Source organism: Berghia stephanieae, chromosome 3 (assembly GCF_034508935.2).
Source record: "Berghia stephanieae isolate SIO BIC M18660-M18661 chromosome 3, UCSD_Bste_1.3, whole genome shotgun sequence".
Lineage (NCBI taxonomy): Eukaryota > Metazoa > Mollusca > Gastropoda > Nudibranchia > Aeolidiidae > Berghia > Berghia stephanieae.
Genome location: NC_088362.1, coordinates 103644573 through 103670671, shown reverse-complemented (window position 1 = coordinate 103670671; position 26099 = coordinate 103644573). Strand labels below are relative to the sequence as shown.

At 34.2% G+C, this 26099-nt stretch overlaps 1 protein-coding gene across 1 annotated transcript; it reads right to left on the bottom strand.

Annotated features, from left to right (window-relative positions):
- Positions 1–1712: 1712 nt before the first annotated feature.
- Positions 1713–25945, bottom strand: LOC144969040 (uncharacterized). The gene is made up of 12 exons (XM_078908019.1): positions 25632–25945; positions 18013–18078; positions 16007–16214; positions 13339–13451; positions 10341–10472; positions 8757–8972; positions 7565–7635; positions 7010–7108; positions 5852–5925; positions 4217–4371; positions 3332–3424; positions 1713–2049 (listed from the first exon to the last, which is right to left on the bottom strand). Exons 1-12 carry the CDS (start codon positions 25776–25778, stop codon positions 1954–1956), a joined length of 1470 nt encoding a protein of 489 aa, XP_078764145.1. The 5' UTR covers positions 25779–25945; the 3' UTR covers positions 1713–1953.
- Between the last annotated feature and the right edge of the window lie 154 nt (positions 25946–26099).

Below are 26099 nucleotides of genomic sequence, written 5' to 3'. Positions count from 1 at the left end.
TCGTTCACGGATATTCTTAACCACTGAAAATTCTTACTGGTAGCTTTTTTAACCAATGGAAATACTTGTTTATTTGTGATTTTATTGTAGTCATGAGTGATAAGAACATCGACTTAAGCGACATCGACTTATGTGGAGTTTTTTTCTTTTTACTAATGTTATATAGGACGAAGGGGGAGGGACCAAGAAAAAAAATCGACTTGGGTAAAAATCGACTTAGGCAACGTCGACGTATCCAGAGTGCACTGTAGCTGATTTGTCTGTCCGTAACATAAATAAACAGATTAAGTTAATGCTTTCCCTTATGTTGTTTGAAAAAGAAAACAAAGCAAAATATTTAAAAGAATTGTAAACTTTATAGTAATAAATATCTTGAACAAATGATTTAAGTACATAACATTTCACTCCCGATTTTGTTTAAAGTAAGGAATGAATTATGCAAATAAAGAATGTGAGTTAAAAACAATAACAATATAAGTCAACATTACGTATCTATGGCAGAGGTCTCTGTTTTGTTTAAAAAATTTTTTTTTATCTGTTCAGCTATGCCAATTAGTGATTCAATAAATTGTCATAATATTACAAAGTAGAAATACTTCAAAGACTTGACTTTGTAGTTTAAAATGGTAGTTAAATCAAAAATACACCCCCCCCCCTCCCCCCCAAAAAAATAGACAAAAAGAAAAACACAAATTTACTAATAATAAACACCAACTGCCATAAGAATTAAATGAAAATGAAGCAAAATAAGCAACTGGGATTCTCACTATTCATTTTCTTTTTAAATACCAAATAGATTTTTATAAAAACCTTCTCAACATCTGCATTGTCAATAATACGGGACGCAATTAAGTGAAAGATCTTAATGATAAGAAAAAGATGTTAATGGATACATACTTCTTAAAAAGTAAGTAAAAAGTGAAATTAAATTAAGTAAAATAGAAACCCCCCCCCCCTAAAAATAAAAAAAAAATAAAAATTTAAAAAGTAAAATAACATGGAAAATAGATTATATAGAGTAATCAAAATGCAAAGAAAGACAAAGTTTCTACATTTTGAATATGAAAATTTGCAAATTACTCTCAAACATGGCACTTTTTATAAGTAAATCTGAGTACCAACAAATTAAAAGGTGCATCGACTAAGAGCACTTGCGATTTTGACAACTTTGTTGATGATTAAACAAAGATTTGATTTATACATAAAATAATATCTACAATCAATAGGAACTCTCTTTTCATTCCATTTTTCATTATAAAAGCAAAACCATGAAATAACAGTGCTCAACTGTTTGGTAAAAGGAGCTATCAGATTATATATATATATACTGTCGAGCACTTTACTTGGTTCTGGCTAACTCCTCTCAACCATATTCAGCTCCTTTTGTAGAGCACTCCATAAGCAAAAAAACCTCTACTCTCCATCAAAGAAGATCGCACAACAAAAGAGATGCCTCGAGTGTTGAAACGGCCGTATTGGACAAAATGTGAGTTGATTTTACTCATTATGTGTATATATATATATATATATATATATATATATATATATATATATATATATATATATATATATATATATATATATATATATATAATATATATATATATATATATATATATATATATATAAAATGGTCTTCCTCGACTGGGGATCGAACCTCAGACTGGTAATCAGAAGGTCTGAGGTTCAATCCCAAGTTGAGGAAGACTTGATTTTTTTGGGATGTTTTTTTTTTCCTTTTTTTTCTTTCTTGCTCTGTCTGGCACCTTTCTTACACACCTGTTCTTTTTTCCATCTCATAAAGACAATTTAAAACAGTAAGATACTATAAAGAAACCTAGATATTTGGAATAAAACAAACATAATCTTTTAGAGAGAACAATAAACCCTTATTTTTTTTGGTCTTATTTTCTCATTTAAGTTGAATAAATAAACCTGAGAATGCAATTATGCTTATCGGTTGTAAGAATTGTTTCCAACATCAACCCCGCCCCACTGTAGAATCTGTTTGTCTGGTGTGTCATTCCATGTCTCTCCATAAGGACGAAGCTATGGAAAGCAAAAAATTGAAACTCATAAAACTCATTTTTTTACAAATGAAAAAAGTATTGTAAAGAATGAGAAAGAAACCCAACATAAAAATACAAAATACCAACGCTATATGAAAATAATTATAGACAAGAATGGTCGTCTTCCAAGGCCCAATATTTATTTCATGAAATAAACTGCACTGATAGCTGCCCAACCCATAATGTCTGTAAAATGGGACGAGACGATCTAAAAATTCTGAATTTTAACTTAAAGTCATCATTATTTTTCACAGATAACAACATTCCAAAAATGTTTTAAAATAATTTTTTTTTAATTAAAAAAAAAAATCATAGAATAATCGTCATTTTACACTCAAGAACTAGGAATATTAGTACTAAAATAATGTATCGATCTTGATCATTAAAATGATGAGATCAATAAGATCAGTGCCATAAACATTAAACGACTCTTAATATTATTCATTTACCTGTGTAAACATCATTAAATTATCAAGGAATGATAAATAAAAAAAAAACCCCAAAAAAACCAAAGAACAGGATCTTAAAGACACTCAAAAATGGAATAATCCCTTTTTATCCCATACTACTTAAATAGGTGACCAATAAATATCCGTATTTAAAAAAAAAAAAAAAAAAATTAATTCCCTTTATTCATCCCGAAGGGGAAATTTTTCTTGAGGGTCTATTCCAAGGGAAGACTGGAATAACCCAGGCGTCAGCCGCAGTGCAGCGCCGCAAATTGAGCTAAGGCTAGGTGACTCGCTCAAGACCACACAACGCGGCGGGTAGTCAAACTCGGTACCTTTCAGGTACGAAGCAAAGACCGTACTGCTAAGCCACGCAGTCCCATGTGAAACAAAAGAAATATTCGTACGCTGACATTTTTAACACTTTATGATTGGATGAAAAGACAAGACACCATGGTGCCAAATTTCTATTTTTAGAAAATCCAAATTATTTTTTAAGAAAAACCTTCAACTTGGATGGATGTGTACATAACAGAGATGATTTACGAGGGAAAAAATATCACCTCCCAAAACTATAACTATACATTAGACTGTTTCCCTCCCAGTCAAGGAATGCAGCCGTGGCTGGGACAAAACTAAGTAATCCCATTCCAAGACAAAGACAGAAAGCAACTCAGAAAACAGATGTATGGGGGATAAAAGACAGCGTGACCTCCTGTCCACCATGGGAGGTCAAAGACCCCACCCAGTATTATCATCATTCATATCCATTAGAAAAAACAAAAACAAAACAAATAAAATAATTAAATCTACCTTTCTGGATTGTTCTCGCTGCACAGCTTTAGCCTCCCACTTCTTTTGGGATTTCTGGGACTCAAACGCATCTTCTGATCCACAACCCCAAACCTGGCATGACAATTAAAAAACCATGTTTTGATTAGACTGTGATAAATACATGGTGCTGACACAATAGCATTTGTTCAAGATCTGCAATATACTCAGAACAGGTTAAGCCTATACAGGTAGATTCAATTAACTTTAATCCTCTCCTTACCACCCAAAGGAAAATCGTCACATTCGTTACGATATAACCAATATTTTTGTTTGTTCTGATTTCATAGTGTTATAGTTAGAGCTATAAAAACTCGAAACTGTGTTGCAGAGCTTATTTTTCTGAACAAATCAAGCATATTATACTCGTTACTGTTCTGTCTGAAAAATCTATTTTTGTGTTGGGTGAGTGTGTAGTTTCGGGTCAAATTCTGAAAATAGCTGGAAAGCAGAGAGTTAACTTTACATTACATCTTTCTGTTTTTTTCCATGATAGAAGTTACAACTCTTAGGTTTCATGGAAGACAAAGTCACATTGTTGTTAATGTCTTCTTGGTAAAAATGGCTATTTCTAATGATCGTAGAAACTGTAATTCAGAAGACACTCAGTGTAGCTGTTAAAGGACTAAAGATGAATCGTTTATCATGAATAAAGCCTAAAACTTCAAAACCTTTAAAACATCTTAACATTTCAAGTAAGACATTATGTCACACGTGACAGTGATGTGAAAAGACTTGAAAGATCACCCCATTAAAGGGAAAAGGGGATGGGGGGAGAGAGAAAGAGAAAGAGAGAGAGAGAGAGAGAGAGAGAGAGAGAGAGAGAGAGAGAGAGAGAGAGAGAGAGATATTATTAGGTTCAATCACCTCAACTCGATGGAGAGAACATGGAGCACTGTAATGTACCACTTGGTCAAAGTCTTTGGGTATTCTAAGAACCTCACTCATACCATCACAACCTACTTGGATACCATCTGGAATGCCCCTGGACCTCTCACACCACCGCACCATGTTGGGTCCAGCTAAAAAAAAAAAAAAAGCATAATTCCAATTTCAAATCATTCACGATTTGCCAACAATGCATGCAAACATGCTTACAAGTGATAGTCATTATGGAAATCATTTTGGTAGAGAGGTTGTTCTATACAGCAATGAGAGCAAAAAGATCTACATCTAAATTTTGATACCGTAAAATAGTAGCAATACTGATGTGCTCTGATATAAAATAGATTTTTCAAAAACCAATCAATGTCATTATGACAATAAAACTAATACATTAAATAATGATATATAAAAACAACCTTCACCTTGTCAAAAGTTTTATAACCTTGATTTCTTTTAAGTCTCAGGTTTGAGAATTTTTGATAAGCTGAGAGTGATTTATTCAAACAATATTTACAATAAAAGTTTTCAGCCCATTATAAAAAAATGTTTTGTCAAAAGTGCAGCAGAATATTTATTTACCTACAAAATACTGCAGTCTTATGATGAAAGGATGTAAATGCCAAGGGGTTAGTTTTGAGCTTATGGCCGGAGATGTGGTTGAAATTTTAAGGATTTGTTTTATGTTTCATTTTCAAAATTGTGTATTTCTGATGGTGATATACTGCACATTAATATAATAATCCAGATTGTCTTGTGCGCCATGAAACGGGGATTCCCATAATAATAATATTTCAGCTCAATTTGTTTATGTCGGTGCTTATGTCCTATTACCATATGATGACAGAATAGTCATTTGTCTAATTGGACCAAGCAAACAAATAACTACTGGTGGACAGTCGAGTAGAAAATATTCTGAGATGTGAGTTTTTATTTAGTCGAATTCTGCCCATTTGCTTGATTGTTGGATGATCACAATGACAATTCTTTGTCCAAAGTGGAAAACTGTGACCCATTGACACTATTCGGTATTATGCTGGGATCAACCAGATGAAGATATTTTACAGTCAAAACAGAATTTCAATTCTTAATTTTTTAAAAATTAAAATCTACAGCTTAATCATTATATAATCATATATAGTAAGATACTGAGGAAAGTTTGTTAAGCTCATATCTCATAACTTAGATTTTAAATTCAAATTTCTGCATCAAGCAACTGCAACATAATACAAGCTTGAGAAGATTGGTCATGTTTGACATCTAAAAGTACATGGATATGGATAAAACGGCATTTAATAAACTATGTCGAAAAAGAAAAGAATTTTTTTCTCTAAATATTGACATACCTGAATTTGAGGTTACATCCTTCAAAGACCCACAATATAAGTGAGATAAAGGACCTCAAATTTATTTTTAGTTTCAAAATTGGGTAAAAAGACTTGAGTTAAAAAATAGATAATAATGAAAAGTAGAGATTAAGTGGGCTCAAACTTATTTTAAAAAACCGACTGTCAAGTAAAATTAATTTGTAGAATAACGATATGGCAATACATTTCAATTTTACTTATTAGCTTCCTCTAACGGCAGATTTCATTAAAAATAAATATTCCTTGACAATACCTTGAACTACTCTGTACACAGGAAGAAGTTGAATCAACATACAGTCTTTCCCACCAAATTTTGTTGGCCCTTCTCTGCCAGATGACAAACATAACAAAGACACAATAACAAATACAAGATGAGGATAAAATTAGAAAAGCAATTTCGTCTTTGACCCCAATGAAATATGACTCAGGAAGTATTTGTTTGTTTGTTTGTTTTTAAGGGTTTTACGGCGCTTGCAACACATTTAGGTTATATCAGCGCCAGTAAAAAGGAAGAAAATGGGACAGTAAAAAGTTCTAGAATTACAATTAAAGCATCCAAGAAAAAGTAAGACAAAGGGGAACTGGGAACAAATAGGGATCAGATGTAGATTCCAAGAGCATACCATCAATGTTCTTAGTTTGAGATCACCAATAAGTCTCATCCGGACACAAGCACGGCCCCCACTAAGAGAACACACTCAAATGCTTACATTATAAATTAGAACAAATATAATAATACATAACAGAGAAATGATTTACAAGGAAAAAAATATCATCTCCTAAAACAATAACTATGCATTCGACTGTTTCCCTCCTAGCCAGGACCCCGACCAGGGCCAGGACAAAACCAAGCAATCTCATTCCAAGACAAAGACAGAATGCAAGTTGGAAAACAGATATAGGGGGATAGAAGACACAATAAGTACCTCCCTGCCCACTATGGGAGGTAGGAACCCCACCCAGACTCAGGAAGTAAGTGATCTATATAGCTTTTGTGTTCCAACAACTTGGGATTGCCTGATAAAGGGAATTAGAGAAAGTACAAGCACGAAAAATTTTAGGTCAAAATTAAATCATTAAAAATTCATGCTCAACCATTAATAACTTACACATTCCTAGGTTTCAATAAAATAACTCTGTATAAACGCCAAGTAATCTGGTTACAAGAAAAACTGCTGGAACTTTTGTTAATAGCCTCCATCATTTGTACACCTACCCTCCCTTTCTGTTCTAGATTCTTGCAGAGTGTGCCATAATTTGTCTTGCCATACCCTATCAAAAGCCTTCCTAAAGTCAATAAAATTGTGGAAGAGATCAAATCAAATTATCTTAAATTTTTAGAAACTTAAAAAAATTTAAGAGCGATAAATACACAACCATTTGATCTCTGTCTTTTAAAACTATATCTCACCTCCAGCCTGTATCTATAGCCAGACAGTAGAGATTTCGACCTTCGAAAGAAATAAATGTCACAGTGGGGGCATTGTACGATGACACATGGTGTTGAAATCTGGAAATAATCAAAACAAAATAAAATAAAATAAATAAAACAAAGTAACATGAATTGTATTTATTTTACATCAACTCCCAAAACTTTGTGAATCACAAAGGAAGTCGTAGTTTGTAAGATTTTTGAGCTCTACAACAATTTTCAAAAAACACCTGAGGCATATTTTTTCACTAGATATTTACTTTATTGACTTAAAAAAACATATATAAAGTTTTGTTTATTTTTTTTTCTCTTCTATTCTCTATTGATGCCTTAAAAAAAAAAATACTAGTACTGTTTTAATAACGGTTGATATGGTTTTGTAGTGTAATTATATCCTGTGTATTAATGTCTAGTTCCTTATTAAGCTCTTTTAGATTTCGAAAGAAAGGTGCTATAATAATGTACTTATTATCATAATACAGATAAAGTATGAAAGAAAAATAGGAGACAAACCCTCCTTCTAAATTTACCAACCTGTTAAGAGAAGTACCATGGCTATCACTATTATACAGAGGCGTCCAGCTTTGAACTTGAGGTAATCTAGCCTAGAAATTATACACATGGTAAAATTTATATAGGAAATAATAACCAAAAAAAAAACCCTAACTTAACATCTATGCAACAAAAACATAATTAATGATACTATAAGATATTTTAATTGACTTTGGTTAACATGAACTTTCAGCAGTAAAAAATTAAGAAATGAAAAAATAAGATAATCAAGTAGAACTTTCCAATGTAGGAAAAATGAGCTACAGTGCAGAGCAGATATATCGACAACGGTTATATCGATATGACATCAAAGTCTTTTTTTTTTTTTTTGCTATAAAATATTAGTAAATAAAGATCATGTATATTCAACATAAATTTTATCACAAGACGATTATATCAACATTATAAATCATCGATACCGGCAATAATTTGTCTTTAAAAAAAAGGTATACAATTTATGAACAGTCAAGATATCCTGCAGTGAAGTAAAACATAACAGCCAATGAAAATGCAGAGATATCCCACTGTGATGTAAAACAGCAACCAAAAGAAAATATGAGATTATTGTCCAAAGACATCCCGTAAATCATCATTGATCAGAACCGTGATGTCAGCAGTCAAGTAATAGGGAAAGGGTTCATAAATCATTCTTGGCCCTCAGAGACGCAATAACAGACTTTTTAAAGAAAAATAAAATGAACCATCATAACATTTTTAATCAGTCATTTTAAAGGCCACAAAATCATCAAGACTGGCTTCCCTTGTTATCATCCCGCATTTCTCATTTGTTGTTTGTTTCTCTTTCACTTTTTGGAATGACTGATGTCGATATATCCGACCTTGACTGTATTTTAATCTCTCTCCCTCCTCTAATTTAAAAAAGCAGCAAGAACAACAACATTAATAATAATAATAATAATAATAATAATAATAATAATAATATAATAATAATAATAATAATAATAATAATAATGTACTTTATTCATCCAAAAGGAAAGTTTTTGTACTTTATTCATCCAAAATAATAATAATAATAACAATAATAATAATAATAATAATAATAATAATAATAATAATAATAGCAACAACAACAGCAATAAAAACAATTAATAATCATCTTGAACAATCATCTGTTATGGAAACCTTTAAATTTAAATATCAAAATATTCCTCACATTTCTTCTCAGAAGCATGACAGCAGTGAGCAAAGGGTCGGCTGTAGCACCAATATTTGTTTTCTGCATAGCATTGACAGAGCCACTCGTCTTAGAGGCCTCTTTCTGTTTGATGAAGACTGGTGGAAGGGTAATGGACAGTAGCCATAAAATTGCCATGGAAATACTTTTGTTGCCTCGAACCACACCCTCTAGTTGAGGCACCCGAGCCATTTCCTGATTGAGACAAAAAAAAAAATAAAAAAAGAATTCATGAGCTTATGGCTTGGAATGCAGTATAATAAAATATACTAAAAACATTTTGAAAAATCTGATTAAAAACATTTTCTTCTTTTTCTTCCCGTTCAGGCCAGGGATTCGAGTAGCTCAGTTGGTAGAGCACTCGCTTCATATATAAAGGGACTAAGATCAAACCCGAGTGCAGTCAAGATTTTTTTCTGATCCCCCTGTTCACCCAGCAATAAATGGGTAACTGGGTCTGCAAGATCTGGTGGAAAGTACTGTGCGATAGACTAGTGTCCTATCCAAAGGGTAGCAAGCAATTGCTATTGTCCATTTCACACTATAGAAATGCAGGATAAACTCGAGCTCAATGGGTACATGGTACATGGTAGGTATCGACGTCTAACGTCTGGTTATTTCAGTCTCCACTGGTGTGGAGAAGAGATCATTTTATGGGTGAAAGTTACTCAATGATATTAATCCTGCAAAGGCAGGTGCTCAGAAAAAAAAAATCCTGCAACTACCAATAAGAGGAAAAAACAGAAGTGCGGTTAATTATATAAACTACTTTTATGGCGACAGTTGCCGTTTTTTTTCATTTTCGAATTCCGGCCAGACAAAAAAAAAAACGGCGAGACCTCTTTTTCAAAAATAAAAATCCTGCCATGTCGGATTTTTCCGGCGAACTTTCACCCATGGATCATTTGAAGCTCTAGCTGCTCGATGCCTGTTTAGTGATCATGTCAAGTTTATTCTCTGGATGCCTGTTTAGTGATCATGTCAAGTTTATTCTCTGGATGCCTGTTTAGTGATCATGTCAAGTTTATTCTCTGGATGCCTGTTTAGTGATCATGTCAAGTTTATTCCAATGGGAAATTGTGCAGAGGAGTATAGATGTGCTTCAATTCTGGAGACTGGAATTTGAAAAGAGAGATTTCCAAACATCAATCAAGGCACTAGATTGCCCAGAGACAAAACTGGAAGGGGGATTTGAAACCAACAACAAATGTGATGATGACTTCCGAACCTGGATTGATACCTTGAACAAAGAAGTGTAGCCAAACGATACTACTACTAATCAAGACACTCTTCTTAAAATAATTTTAAAACAATGCTTTATTGAAATACAAAGGAGATTTCATTTCTAGAAGTAAATATGAAGAAAATTAAACAATAATCAATCAAAACGTAATTTACGAAATAAGAATGAAAAGAATCAGAAACAAAAGAGAGGAAATGAACAGACACAAATAGGGAGATGGGGGACACATGCAGATTCATTTGAACCAACTTACTAAAAATAATAATAATTAACTCCAAACAGGCTTAAAACCTAAAACGAACCATACACATCAGACTTACAACTTCCTCTGGTAATGTGGATCCGGTCATGACATTGCAGACCCAATTGTGAACACAATGAAACATGTGGGGGCAAGACTTATTTAGCCACACACTAAATTTTTCCAACCTCATCTCTGTTTCAATGCCAAACTGTAAATGAGAAAGAAAGAAAAAAGAAAAAAAAAATTGCACTCAAACTTCAACTACACGATTCCTACTAAAATTTTCTTTCTCTGATGCAAAGCATAGGAACCATTGTTGTGACAATTTCCACGCATGAACACACACACATACACACACACAAAGTAACTGAACATGCAACACATTGGATTGCGTTTATTCAGTTAAGGATCAAAACAAAAACTAAACAGAAAACATCTATAAAGTACAGAAGAATGCAATGAAATATGCCACAGCAATCCTATAGTAGAGTAATAACAGACGAACTGATTATGAAACAAATTAGAATAGTTATCTCATCATGTACAAAGGATAATAATAATTCTGTACAAAGGATTAAAATGATGTTATAGTGATAGAGATACCAGTAGATCAATACCAATTGGAGTCAAGAAAATACAGACCAGGGAGATGAGACATCAGACTTTAATATTTCTCCATCTAATATTGACAACCGTCTTCACTATAAATATATTCCGCTTACGGAAAACTTACTTGCTGGCATCAACCTTCTGAACAATATTTTATTTTGAGCATTTATTTAGTGCCATATCCACTAAACATGCCCAACATGTTTTACAAGGGGTCCCTTGCCAGCTGCAACATTTAACATGTAGGACTAGACATGATGCCTGCTAGATGATTTAACTTTTTTTTTTTCTTTTTCAGACAGAGACAATGCTGTAAACAGCCAGGTACTCATTTTGCACCTCAGTATGGTGAGAATGTGAGTAGAGAGCCTTTTTTAGGGCCCTGCTCAGAGCAGGACTCAAACCTTGGACCTTATGATCCAAAGGTGAGTGTCTTACAACTAAACCACATAGCGGATTTTAAAAATGCATTATACACTATCAGGAAAATCCAAAAAAATTTCTCTTTCTTTTAGATAGGCACGTCGACAGTAATACACAGTCTGAGTCAGTTGGATGAATTCAAAATGAAGAAGAGATAAAAAAAAAAAGGAGAAGAAGAAGAAGAAGAAGAAGAAGAAGAAGAAGAAGAAGAAGAAGAAGAAGAAGAAGAAGAAGAAGAAGAAGAAGAAGAGAAAGAAGGAAGACCAATATCTAAGTAAAAATGGGGGCAAAAAAATAGTTAGAGCTCTGGAAACAAAATTAAAGAGGAAACATCATATCTAAATTAACAGGCCTGTAGTCTGAAATTTATGAACACGCAAAAAATAGACCAACCAGACAAAAATATGGATTAACAAACACAACACGGATATGACAAATCAATTGATCAGTCAAATCGTGTAATTTTTCCCCAATCCATTTATAATAAAATAAGCAGGTCCTTATTATATGCTACAACTGAAATCACATTTATTTGAGAGAGTACACATATTGCTGGTCCAGTCTGAGCTATGTAAATTGAAAGGAAGAGAGCAATTCCTACTTTTTTTTAAGGATGTGCAGTGCTGCCAACCCTAGCCCATGTAAATGTGTACAATGGAGAGCCAAAATGAGTAAGATTTTGAAAAAAATGCGTACAATTCTGCAAACTCGATAATTAGCACTAAATCTGATAATGGGCAATTAGACCTACTAGCAATGATATAATCAATATTTGAAATAATGAATAAGCTTACACTTTATAGATGATAAATAGTATCAACTTCCAGATCCATGTATAATTCTGATGGGTCAAGAAACATTTAGTGTGTAAGGACACCAAAAAGTGCATTAATGCTAAAAAATGCTTAAATAATAGAAATTTAATTATGCGTACAATCCTCAGAAAAATGTGTACAATGAATGAAAATGCGTAAAAATATGCATTTTTTACGTAAGGTTGGCATCACTGGATGTGTAGAGCTTGACATGAGAACCTGCTTTAACTTCGATCCTGTTTGAGTTTAATCTTTAAGCTGATTCTTTCATTTATTTGGATTAAAGAAGAAGAAGAAGAAGAAGAAGAAGAAGAAGAAGAAGAAGAAGAAGAAGAAGAAGAAGAAGAAGAAGAAGAAGAAGAAGAAGAGGAGGAGGGGGAGGAGGAGGTGCAGTCGTGTGTTAATAAAGAAAAGAGAAAAAGCAATCACAGCTGAAAAAGGAGAGAAAACTTCCGCTATGAACATTTTCAAACGGATACAAAGAAAGCAGAGATATTGTGAACTGGAAAATTTGTGTGTCGGGAGTAAAATAAAGAGAAATGCCCCATCCGACATGCTCGTGTACGTTAGTTGATTACAGAGGATGAGTGTGGTCGAAGACTCGCTATGCAACAGGACTTGGGGCAAGACCCTGTCAGCAAGGAATCAGCAATCGACATAGTTGATACGTGCGGGCAGTGAATACATGCAGGTAGTGCCACGTCCTGTGGATATTGCGAGTGGCAATAATTGACAAGATGAAATTATAAAAGGAACAAAATCGACGTCACTCAGCTCATTGTTACTGTTTTTAGCCAGCCATTTTCATGTGTAGTTCTTACTAAATTCTATCAATCAGACAATAAACTGTCAAGGGTACACGCGTGCTGGTATGTTATATCAGGCTTGCGGATGTTATGTGTAGTTTACCTACATACACAGCATTAATAGCTAACTGGTTTTGTTTTGTTTTTGACTTGACAATAAAAACAGTTCAATTTTTTCAAGTTGGCACTCGAAACGGAATCTAAAAAAATTGATGCTGTTTGAGGTGAAAAAAACAACAAAAACCTCCTTTGTTTTTCGTCTATGTTTGTTTTGTCTTTTGATGCGACTGATTTTCGTTCTTTCTGTTGTTCTTTTTTTTTACGTCGACACTTGACAAAACTAATCGAGCAAAGTTATACTGCCGGAAATCCAACAATTGTCGGAAGATTTACAGGCCTGAATTAAATCATAGTAACATACCAGTCCTGTAGCCATTGCTTTAATCAGTCTGGTGTCCTTCTCGTCTTCTTTGTACAATATTTTGGACAGTGAAAGTGTTAAGGTGAATGCTATTTCAAACATTTGTTTGGCATCTAGAAAAGAAATTAAAGAAATCATAAAAATGGTGAAAAATCTAGCTTCCCCTTAACTACTGTCTTTAAACAACTCATGCTTTCATCTTTTAAAAAATCAACTCACCAATACCCAACAAGGTCAGCTGAAAATTTTCAGACAGCCTGTTTTCCAGCTTAACCTAGAAAAAGGGCATACGAGAGAGAGAGAGAGAGAGAGAGAGAGAGAGAGAGAGAGAGAGAGAGAGAGAGAGAGAGAGAGAGAGAGAGAGAGAGAGAGAGAGAGAGAGAGAGAGGGGAGAGAGAGAGAGAGAGAGAGAGAGAGAGAGAGAGAGAGAGGGGGAGAGAGAGAGAGAGAGAGAGAGAGAGAGGAGAGAGAGAGAGAAGAGAGAGAGAGAGAGAGAGAGAGAGGAGAGAGAGAGAGAGAGAGAGAAGAGAGAGAGAGAGAGAGAGAGAGAGAGAGAGAGAGAGAGAGAAGAGAGAGAGAGAGGAGAGAGAGAGAGAAGAGGGGAGAGAGAGAGAGGAGAAGAGAGAGAGAGAGAGAGAGCATCAAGTAACCTTTTTTATGGTTCACAACATAATAATAATAATAATAATAATAATAATAATAATAATAATAATAATAATAATAATAATAATAATAATAATAATAAAGTTTATTTATATATTGTACCTAATTTCCATAACCAAAATCAACTGGAGATACATATTGTTTGGGACAACATTTTGTGTTTATTTGATGACATCATAAGAATTTGTAATACAACTAAGAAGCTATGATGTGTTTTCATAATCAGAAATCATTTTTAGAAAAAAAAGAAAAGAAAAAAGCTAGCTTAGAAGGTCGTACAATTTGAGTGCCTTACCTGAATATATACTATACAAGATTGAAAATACACCACTTTCTAAATAGATGTCAATCTTTTTTATCAAATACCTTATGATATTATAAAATTTCATTTTATTGCCTTCATTATGATATGCAACACTTTATGATTTAGTCTTTGTAAATTAGGTCTACAGCAAAAATAAAACGATTAGTCAAAAGACGAGAGTTCAAAATTGTGAACAACTGTGAATCCATAGAATTGTTTAGATGTTTGGATTTTACCAAAAAGCATCAAGAGTTTACATTACTTTTTTTATCCATGAAAACATGACAATGAAAAATCGTCATCATCAGTATAAGTACTCTCGAGTTTCGAAGCTGCAATGTCAAAGTTCAGTTGACAACTGCTGAATCTCTACAACGATGCCAAGACTTTCAGAGGCCCAGAGGAATCAAACTATTGCCACGAGGATGGTTGGTCTGACATATCGTCAAATCGATGAGCATCCTGAATGCAGTCACAGAACAGTCATTTGTCTATGTCAACGGACAGAAGCTAATAGTACCACTAAAGACCTTGATGGACATGGAGATAGCAGGAAAACCAAGATGCTGAGATCTGCCAGTCTTTCCAAGACATCCTGTTCACGTCAACAACAACAATTGCAGGACAATACAACCTTACTCTACAGACTGTGAGAATGCGTCTTAAGGTGGATGGGTTGAAATGCTGTCAACCATACCATGGATACATCATCACTCAACAACATCAGGAAATGAGACATCTATGGGCCCATCAACATCGCCGGTGGTTCCAACCCCAGTGGAACACAGCCCTTTTTAGTGACGATAGTCATTTCAACTTGTTCCAGTCTGACAGACGAGCCTGTATTTGGAGAGCACCTTCCACTTGTTTCCAGAACACTGTGGAAGTTGAACCATTCTGTGGAGGCAGCGTCATGGTTTGGGATGGCATGAACACTGATATCAAGACCCCTCTTGTTGTCATCAGGGAAAAACTCAACGCAGAATGTTACTTCCCATACGAAGCCTCTCCATTTTCACTCTTTCATTAGTATTTTCACGATCACCTGCTTCAGGCAGCCCCTACTGTGTTCTACTTCAAGTTATGCCCCTGCTACAACAAAACACAGTTTCAATATTTCAACTAGATAAATGCTGCACGCCCTCAGAAGGGACGTATCTTCAGGGATTACCTTGAGCAAAACAACATCTCTGTGCTCCCATGGCCAGCCTGGTCACTAGACCTCTCACTGGCAGAACACCTTTGGGCCATTCTTGGTCAGCATGTGTGAAGGTGAGACAACCACAGACAATTGAAATATTGAGTGATGTATTGGTCGAAGTGGAATGCTAACCCACAAGAGACAATTTCGAAATCTCATTAATTCAACAAGAAGACGTGTCTGACATGTTCTGGATGTATTCGAACGATTGAAAGATCACAAAATGACATTATCTCCCATATAATCATTTTTGTGCTTTCAATTTTGACCATTTTCCCTCTTATTGTAAATAAAATCACGAAAACCATCCTAATTGTTGCAGATCTTACATTATTTGAATTGAAGAGTTCTTTACATTTGTTGAAATTTCATTTTACAATTTTATTTGGGTTATTGCTCTTTGAAAAATGGTGGGTTGTCAATCTTGCCTAGTACATAAATCAGTACATCCAGATGATACGAACCAAACTACAAAAAAAAAAGTAAACTCTTACACTCACCATCAAGTGTTAGATACTCCTTCCCTGAAGCAAACAAATGAAAATAATACTTGACCAAGTGTTTCTCATCATACATCTGGAGAATTTCAGTGCCAGCCTTTACAAACTGCTCTCTTGTAATCCTTTCTCTAAATGTGGATACATTATTTTTCACCATCTCTGTATACATCAGCTTGCCAAATTTGTGGAGAGGTCCATGAAAAGCATTCTGCAAAAAGAAATTGGCGCAGAAATTTTTGGCAGAGGTAATGGAAAGGTTGCAACAGAAAAGTAATCATTAAAATCTATAAATGTGGAATAATTTTTATGCCCCCCCCCCCCCCAAAATAAAAATAAAAATAAATAAAATATAAACTATAGAAAAACATATTGAAAATAATGAAAGGTTTAAAAGTGGCTCTTGGTGCAACAAAAATGATCTTGCAATAAAAATGCAAAATAAAACAGGAAAATTATTAATACCTCTAAAATCAGATATTGCCAGGTAGGTGGAAATTTGGTTACACCACCCCCACCACTTTTCGCCCGGAGCTTAGAAGTTTAAGTGCACCAACACATTTTTTTGTTGTTGATTTTTTGTTCTTTCCACCAATTTTATTTTGTTTTGCCACCAATTCTTCTAAATTGTGAAATGCCTCTAATGAGATGGCAATTAAATCTACATTCATGCAAATGAGGTAAACTGTTAAGCAGTGTTGAAAATCATAGCATAATTAATTCATAGTCAATGATCAGGAGGTAATAAATGACACCCAAAACGATGTCAACTGGGTAATGCACAAATAAAGGTCCCATCCCATCCCTTGACACGTGAGACTGACATCAAATCTAGAATGATGTGGGTTACGAATGCAACCATAGGCACAGGTCAAAGCTTTGTTCCCCTCCTCATTGTACAGGACTATAAACATGTGAGACAGTTTCACACCTCTGAAGATGAAAGGTTGTGTTACCAGCTTTGGCACACCTCGCACTGACTTGTTGACTGTGACAACCTTGGTACACGTGTATTTTGTGCATACACCACGCACTTGAGGCAAGCAGTGTTCCAACAATTTTCTAAATGTGTTGGCAGCTTCATTTAAATGATAATATGATATCTGAGAAGTGGAAAATAGAAATGGAATCGTCAAAATGGATAACAGTCTGAGACAAAATTGTCCAATTAGAAACAAATTCTGTTCACTGAGACTTCATCCTGATAAGACCACACCCAATTTCTCAAGAAAAGACTAGGATAATCAAGGCATCAGCTAAAGTGCAGGAATGTAAAGCGAACAACAGGGGGTTTTATTTCTCGCTCATGGAAAAAATGATAGGCTGAGATAGGGATAAAACTAAGATCCCCGCAAATGTCTTATTCACTTGGCCATCATACTAATTATTACATCGGTCTAATATCTTCATATCTGAAGGATTACTTATTCACTGCGATAATAATGTTTACAGCCATTTTGGTAATATTCTTTCCCTCCCTTGTTATAAGACCTTGATCTTTGATTTAATGACATTGAAAGTTTTACCAAACAAGACAAGTTTCCACTCGATTGATCCAAGGTTATCATAACAAACATTAACAGATCAAATGCAAGATAAGAATTTTCATTATGTTGACAATTGATAACCATTGGATTAATTCTAAAGGAATTTATTAAAGCAAACTGGAGAAGAATAATCTACCTCACTGATACGCAGATTGCATTTTAAGAATTAAAGTGAAATAAGGGCACCAGTAAGTTAACAGATTTTTCGCTTTTTTTCTAAAACTAAAATAAGAAAAACAGACATTTGGATTAGCTATAATGTAAACATAAACAAGAGTATTTTTTTCAGAACCCCCATCTATGAGAAATAATGGCAAATCTCACATTATATTACTATAGGGGGTGGGGGGAATGTAACAAAAAAATATTGATGGACAAAGTAGAGGAGGTGCAGATGTTGAGAACAACAACAACAAAATTCACATAATAACTAAAAAAACAAAAAATCATTCATCACTCTACCTCGAAAGTGACTCTGGTTAATTCACCAGGGTGAGTGTTGCCTCCATCAGCAGTAAGTTCCAATTTCTGTTGCGAAAAAAAGGAAAATAATAGTAATAATAATAATAATAATAATAATAATAATAATAATAATAATAATAGAAATAATAATAATAAAAGAAATAATAATAATAATAATAATAGAAATAATAATAATAATAATAATAATAATAATAATAATAATAATAATAATAATAATAATAATAATAATAATAATAATAATAATAAAAATAATAATAGTAATAATAAAAATAATAATAGTAATAATAATAACAATAATACAGTGGGACCTCTCTAATTCGGGAATGTCCATCTCCATGAAAACCGGCCTAATTAGCTGGTTTCTCTGATTTGCCTGATAGATGAATATATGGATAGCACTGAAATCGACTGGTTAAGGAGGATAGACTTCAAAAGAGCTGGTCCAATGAAAAAGGACTGGTGCATTCCTTCTCTTAAGTTAATTCATACATTTTGGGAGAAGGGATGGGGGGAAGAGAGGAGGTAGAATATGTTTGTTTTACTTTTCCTTCCATTAAAAATTTTTTGTTTGTTTGTTCGTCGGAGGGAAGAAATATAAACTCCCCATTGTAGTATTAATAACAATGTGATGGCACGTGATTTAACATCTTAACTTTTTAATAAAATTAAATTCAGGGCAAAGCTGTATACCTCATCCACGAAATTCGTTCCAGTAAAACCACTACTCAAATCTTAGCGGCCATTTTAGAAATCCAAATGGTAGTTATTACCGGAAATGCAAAAGTTTCCAAGTCACAAAATCTGTCAGTAAATAACAAAGGCAAATAGAAGACCATTTTCCAGCCTTTAAACTAACATAACTTTTCATCTGCTTATGAGTTTCACAATTTTGGTATCATAAGAATCGTATTGAGCTCAACCCAATTTGTTTTGTTTTTTTACCAAAGTACCTAGAGAGGTGGGCCGGTGGAACCAACATTTAGCTCCTTTAAAGTTGTCCACCATACATTTATATAGAAAAAGAAAAAAAAATTAACGCCTACCATCAAAAGCAGTTTAGATTTGAAAATGCATTTGTTATCTATAAAAAAAAAACAAAAGTTAGTTTGAAATTATTTCGTAAATTTTCATGATTCATTCCTCGCAAAATCGCCCATGTCAATCATCATTCAATGGCTGTTGTCATGAAAAGACCAGTTTTTTAACAAGTTTCTTTAGAAAAAGATTGCGGAAGAAGTGTCACTAGATATGCAATTTGGTGCATGAAATGATTTTGCATAAGTGCAGTAAAAGTTGGTACGCAAAATTTGTTCCATAGCTGATGGGAGACTCCATGTGTGTGTGTGTGTGTGTGTGTGTGTATCTCTCCCTCTCTCACTCTTTTTTTTTGTTTGTTTTTGCCTTTATTTTGATGCCTCTCTTTCCTTCCTTCTCTTTTCTTTTTTCGGGGAGAGTGCCTACGTACACGTTAACTGGTTTACCGTTGCAATACTAATTTTCAGAGACGGGAGAGTGCTTCTACTACTGCGAACAGTGATTACGCCATGGTGCAATCACTATTCGAAGTAGTAGAAGCATTCTCCCATCTCTGAAAATTAGTCATTGCATTGTCTCCTCACTGAACACAACTGTGGCCCCACTATTCGCAGTACTAACAAAGGCAAATGGAAGTAGGTAGCCTGATTCCAACTGTAGACAGGTGCCGATTAGCCATTGGAAAAGTGAAGCGCGAGTTTGGGTTAAAATTTGAATAACACAATTTCACATAATCACTGTTGCATTATTTTTCACAGTATCTGAACGGTTCTGGTATCAATTTAAAGAGCAGAGATCAAGCTTTATTTTAATGTGATAGAAATCAATGTAGGTACATTATGTCAAAAAACATTTTTTGATAAAAATTACGTCATATTAAAACTTCAGTAATTTTTTTCCAAAATTGAGATAGCAAAAAAAATAAAAGAAAATGCATCTGGATAATTCATATTGAAGGCAGCGCAGTATGTTTAATTTTGGCCACAAATGCCAACCCTCTTTTCTCTATGCTAAAATCCCCGTTTCATTAATCATTCACCTTTCGAGATTGTTTCCAGTGGGAATCTCAGTCACTAGATTTTGATCAATATAATTTTGAGTTTAAATCATCATATACTTTAGACCGTTTTTCCTGATCTAAAAGTAACATGCATATCCATATTAATGGTTTTTAATGCTATCACTACTCTCCTTGTAAATTACTATTAATAAACATCAAAACCTAAATGTAGTGTTTTTATGCACCTCCTTAGTATCTTAAAACGTATTTCATACCCTACGTACGCATGCGCATTCACCAAATTTCATTAGCATTTATTTCTCGTATTAAGAGGTGAAAAATATAGTGACACTGTAGGATGTTTTTGTTATAATTTATATAAAAATCAAAAATTAAAAAATAGAAATAACAGAAAATTGAATTGCATTGAAGTTAAAATATGTTTAAAAGACCTTATAAATTTTGATGAAACAGTCAGGTGGCATCTAGCCAGTGACAACATAAGGTTTCCAACTTGATGAGTACCGTTTAGTTTCCCATTGTGCCCATTTTATTTAGTTTTACTTAGATATTGTTGGCTTTATTTCTTACTATTTTTTTATCACAAAACCTTTAAATACATGTTTTTAAAACTTCTATTTTAATTCTAAAATTTTTTAATTTTGAGATCAGTATTTGTGTGCGTTGCAATTTACTTTTATTTTTAAATTATTGTTATTGTTCTTTAATTTTTATCATTGTACATCGGTATCACTAACACCTAAACTACAATCTAAAACATTAAAACGAAATGGACGTTATGAGTCAAAATTTTCATAATACCATACGCCAATGGAGTTGCATAAAATACGTTGCGTTTTTGTCTACCAAACCTAATAAAGTACATTTTTTGCCTTTAACTTCTCTGCTTCGGATATTTCACATTTTAGTATCATAAAACGCGTGAAAAGCACTTTCTAATATAAAAATAAAGGTTCATTTCCATTGATAGCTCAACCATTTATCAATAACCAATGACCAACCAAAGTACCTAGAATAGAGATGCTTAACTAAGGTGCAACCCGTCTCGGAAAACCAGTGGCTATTTTACAGTCCCGAAACGATGTTGCCGGTATTTTTACAGTCCCGTAAACCGGCACGTTCTCATGCTATTTTTCGCGTCGCGGTAATAGATTAAAAAATAGTACAGATAGGCGTATAGAACACAAACTCTAAAACTCTAACACTCTACTCTCACTATTGCGTTCTAGTCTATTGCAGCCTCTCTCTCCTTTCTTTCATTCTTTCTCTATGCCTTTCTTTCTTTGTCTCTCTCTCTCTTTCTTTTTACATTCTCTTTTTTCTATCTCTTTCCCTCTTTCTTTTTTCTCCCCCCCCCCCCTCTCTCTCTCTCTCTCTCTTTCTTTCTTTCTTTCTCTCTCTCTCACTCTTTCATTCTTTCTCTATCCCTTTCTTTCTTTCTCTCTCACTCTTTCTTTCATTCTGTCTCTATCCCTTTCTTTCTTTATCTCTCTCTTTTTCTCTTTCTTTCATTCCTTCCCAATCTCTTTCTTTATATCTCTCTCCCCCTCTCTCTTTTTTACGGTAATCACTAAGCAGCGTGCTAAACTACAATCTAAAACTATTTAAACCTCATGGACGTATGCAGCAACATTTTCATTAATTTACCATCACCGCCAATGGAGGTGCATAAAAAAACGGTGCGTTTTTGTACACCAAACCTAAATAGAAGTACATTTTTCTGCCTTTAACTTTTCCTCTGCTTATCGGATTTTCACAATTTTAGTATCATTAGAATCGCGTTGAAAAGCACTTTCTAATGATAAAAAAATAAAGGTTTCATTTTCATGATGAGCTCAACCCATTTTCAATTTTTACCAACATAGACCAGACCAAAGTACCTAGAATAGAGATGGCCTTAACTAAGGTGTATAAAAAACGCCACCAAACCTAAATAGAAGTACATTTTTCTGCCTTTAAACTTTTCCTCTGCTTATCGGATTTTCACAATTTTAGTATCATTAGAATCGCGTTGAAAAGCACTTTCTAATGATAAAAAAATAATAGTTTCATTTTCATGATGAGCTCAACCCATTTTCAATTTTTACCAACATAGACCAGACCAAAGTACCTAGAATAGAGATGGCCTTAACTAAGGTGTATAAAAACGCCACCAAACCTAAATAGAAGTACATTTTTCTGCCTTTAACTTTTCCTCTGCTTATCGGATTTTCACAATTTTAGTATCATTAGAATCGCGTTGAAAAGCACTTTCTAATGATAAAAAAATAAAGGTTTCATGTTCATGATGAGCTCAACCCATTTTCAATTTTTACCAACATAGACCAGACCAAAGTACCTAGAATAGAGATGGCCTTAACTAAGGTGGCAACCCGTCTCGGAAACGCAGTGGCTATTTTTACAGTCCCGTAAAGATGGTTCTCGGGGCTATTTTTACAGTCCCGTAAACACGGTTCTCATGGCTATTTTTACGGCGTCGCGGTAATAGATTAAAAAATAGTAACAGATAAGCTGAGTAGACACCCTGAGCTCTAAAACTCTCACTTACTTCGTTCAGATGCGTCTAGTTAGCAGCCTCTCTCTCTCTTTCTTTCATTCTTTCTCTATGCCTTTCTTTCTTTGTCTCTCTCTCTCTTTCTTTTTACATTCTCTTTTTTCTATCTCTTTCCCTCTTTCTTTTTTCTCCCCCCCCTCTCTCTCTCTTTCTTTCTCTCTCTCTCACTCTTTCATTCTTTCTCTATCCCTTTCTTTCTTTCTCTCTCACTCTTTCTTTCATTCTGTCTCTATCCCTTTCTTTCTTTATCTCTCTCTTTTTCTCTTTCTTTCATTCCTTCCCAATCTCTTTCTTTATATCTCTCTCCCCCTCTCTCTTTTTTACCCCCCCCCCCCCGCCTTCTCTCTCTCTCCCCCTCTCATTTTTTCTTTCTACAGTTTCTCTCTCTCACTTTCTTTCATTCATTCTCTATCCCTTTCTTTCTTTCCCTATCTCTCTTTCTCTCTCTCTCTCTGTCTTTCATTCTTTCCAAATATTTCTCTACCTCTCTCTCTTTTTCCTTTCTCTTTTTCTCAATCTATCTCTTTCCTTAGTGGTACCTCAAAGCCTAGGCAGAGGGGTCTGACCACAAGGTGAGCACCGCTTTGGCGGGGAACAATAAAACAACCTCCTAACTGTGAAGGGAAGAGCAATACAACGACCACCCTTGTCTGGTTGGAACAATCACTGGGTCAGTCGGTAAAGGAGTAGGAGCAACGCAATGGTGGGACCAAAGCAAAATGCCCTCTCCACCTCGGCGCCCTGATGAGGATCAGTCTTGGGCACCTCTATTATTTTGGATCATGACCGCCCATAGTAGAGAATCATCATCATTATTTACTTTCTTTTTTTAAATTTTTATTATTCAAGAGAACAATATGGGGTGTTTCGCAATGTGTATCTTTACCATGGACATCCACATGGGGGTGGGGTAGTCATTTGTCCACAATATGGTTGGGAGGGTTCTAAAATGGTCAAAATGTGTCCAATTTCCAATTAGTTTGTGAACGGCATCTTTTCTGAAAGGGGATTCGAACCCACTCTCACGTGAGAAGACTGCACCCTGAATGTTACGTCTTTTAAAATTGTATAAACCATTAGTCCTTCCTGACCGGTCGACTTCAAGCAGGAACTAATTATACTTTCAGTGTTTGATAAACTACTAGATCTATATTATGTCTGTTTGACAGAAAAAAATTCAAGACATACAACCTAACCTGCCCACTGATGATAGAAAACGGGCTTCTCTGTACTGTGAACATAACTTATGCAAAAACACAAATTATATGTCATAAAAATGACAGTACCGTAAAAATCGCTAAGAGAACTGTCTTTACATTAATTGTTTGTTAATTTTAGCTTCAGATCTAAATATGTTAATAAATGAAATTAATTTTGTTTTCATTCACCGCCTCTAGATCTGTACATCTAAATATCGGGAGAAATAATATGTGAAGTTTTGTGAATACTGCAAAAAGACACGTTTACATACATCTATAACTATGCGGATAACTGTGAACAGAATTGCATCAACGCCATAAAAATAGCCATGAGAACCGTCTTTACACGGGACTGTAAAAATAGTAGGCACTTGCAAGAAGTAGCTCTCGCGAGTTGAAAACAGGCGAGGATTTCTGTTTCCGTTTTTGAGGGGAAAAAATTTAGGAGTGATTTTAAAATGCTCATTCTTCTTTCTCAGTGGAATGAAATGGCATGCATTATATATCATTGGAAAGGGCATAAAATTCTGCATACAATGATGCTAATATTATTATCTTCCTATATCATGATTTTGAGAAATCTTTGCGTAAAGAGAGTATATGTGTTTAAGCGCTTATAACTTTTAAACCAGAGATGGTCCTTCTTAATAAAAAAAAGTCCTTCTGAGATACATATTAAAGTAGCTTCTCTAAAAATTTCAGAGCAAAATATGTTTGCACTCAAAAGTTAGAGCTCCCCAAAAACCAGTAATTGGCCTCGATTGTTTACAGAAGCTGCCATTTTCTTATACTGATTCACTTCCTGTCGTCTGCTGGGTTTGAGAGATAACTTCGTCAATCCACATCAAAACTTTACATCTTTATATCTTACAAAATATTCCATTTATGGAAGTTATTTTTGTTTTAAATTATTCAATTAATTGGCGTTTTTATGTCCATGCAGTCATTTTATAATTTACAATTCTCTTCCTTTTTTTTTTCCGATTGATTTTTCACTGTTGATTTTGACGTTTTTCATCCTTTGACGGACGTCTGTCCAATTTAGGGGAACGGAGGAGCGGAAGTTTTTAAAATCACCTATTTTCGATCATTTTAAACACTAATACACCACCTCAAACATTTATCAGTCCATATCTCTGCTTTTATGAGGTCTATTTTCATTTTGAAAAGTTCAAAGTGAACAACTAAATGACGCCGATTCAGTGGTGTATTTGGTCTATCTACATGTGAATAAATATTTAATTGTCGACTTTTCCAAAATTCCAATAGGTCATTCATTTGCATGTCGTGATCTATTTTTCCTTGATTTCAGCTGTTTCAGCTCTAAACTATACCTTTCTCTCTCAATAAATAATTATTTTTCTGTTTGCAATGTATTACAGAAATGTTGAATTACCACATGTAAAAATTTCAAAGTTGTATCTGAAGCCGTTTCTGAATTATACTTGATTATCCATTGGGTTGCTGTGTTTTGGTCACATATTTTCCTATTAAGCTTCTATAGAGATTTTTCACCACATAAAAGGTCATAACTTTTTAACTAGTTGAGATAGAGCGATAATTTTTTCACTTTAGTAAATGTTTCACTCCCCTTTATTTTTCTACGCTAAATTAATACCGATATCACTATTTTGAAAAATTCTTGCAAGTGCCTAAAAATAGCCCAGAGAACCATCTTTACGGGACTGTAAAAATAGCCCCGAGAATCATCTTTACGGGACTGTAAAAATAGCCACTGCGTCTCGGAAAACGGGGCTGTTGGAGCACCCATTGATTGCTGTAAACTTACTTCAAACAGGGTCATCAAAGCTGGAATATGGGCCTTCCGATTATGACGCTTTGTCGATTTTGAGGGACTTGAATCATCATTTGAATCGCTGTCACAACTTTCATTATGATGGTCTTTGCGACCATGGTGTGACGTTTTATTGCCCATTTGTAATTAACATGTCATACCAGGATAAAGTTGGCCGATGTAAAGCAGAGTTGAAAGACAAATAAGTCAATGACAGTCAGAAAGACTGTTTTCGTAACAGGATCCGTGATATCCCCGACTTGTTGTAATGTTATTGTTTATCGGCCATATTGAAATGGTCTAATCGGAAATTCCGTTGTGACATGCGTGAATGATAACCGGTAGAGCGCATGAATACATCATATTTATTTTATATTACATATTCTCAATTTTAAAAATATGTTAAAGCAAAGTATTTAGATTTGTATCATTGTGCAAGCATATTATTTTTGCAATCTATTA

What these genes read in the sequence shown, in the direction of transcription:
- LOC144969040 (XM_078908019.1), bottom strand. Translation starts at nt 25,778, where the DNA reads ATGGGCAATAAAACGTCACACCATGGTCGCAAAGACCATCATAATGAA. An exon ending in TCATGCTTCTGAGAAGAAAT is followed by an intron (nt 7,636 to 8,756) that starts GTGAGGAATATT and finishes TATAATTTCTAG; the next exon opens with GCTAGATTACCTCAAGTTCA. An exon ending in TGTGTACAGAGTAGTTCAAG is followed by an intron (nt 4,372 to 5,851) that starts GTATTGTCAAGG and finishes TTTTTTTTTTAG; the next exon opens with CTGGACCCAACATGGTGCGG.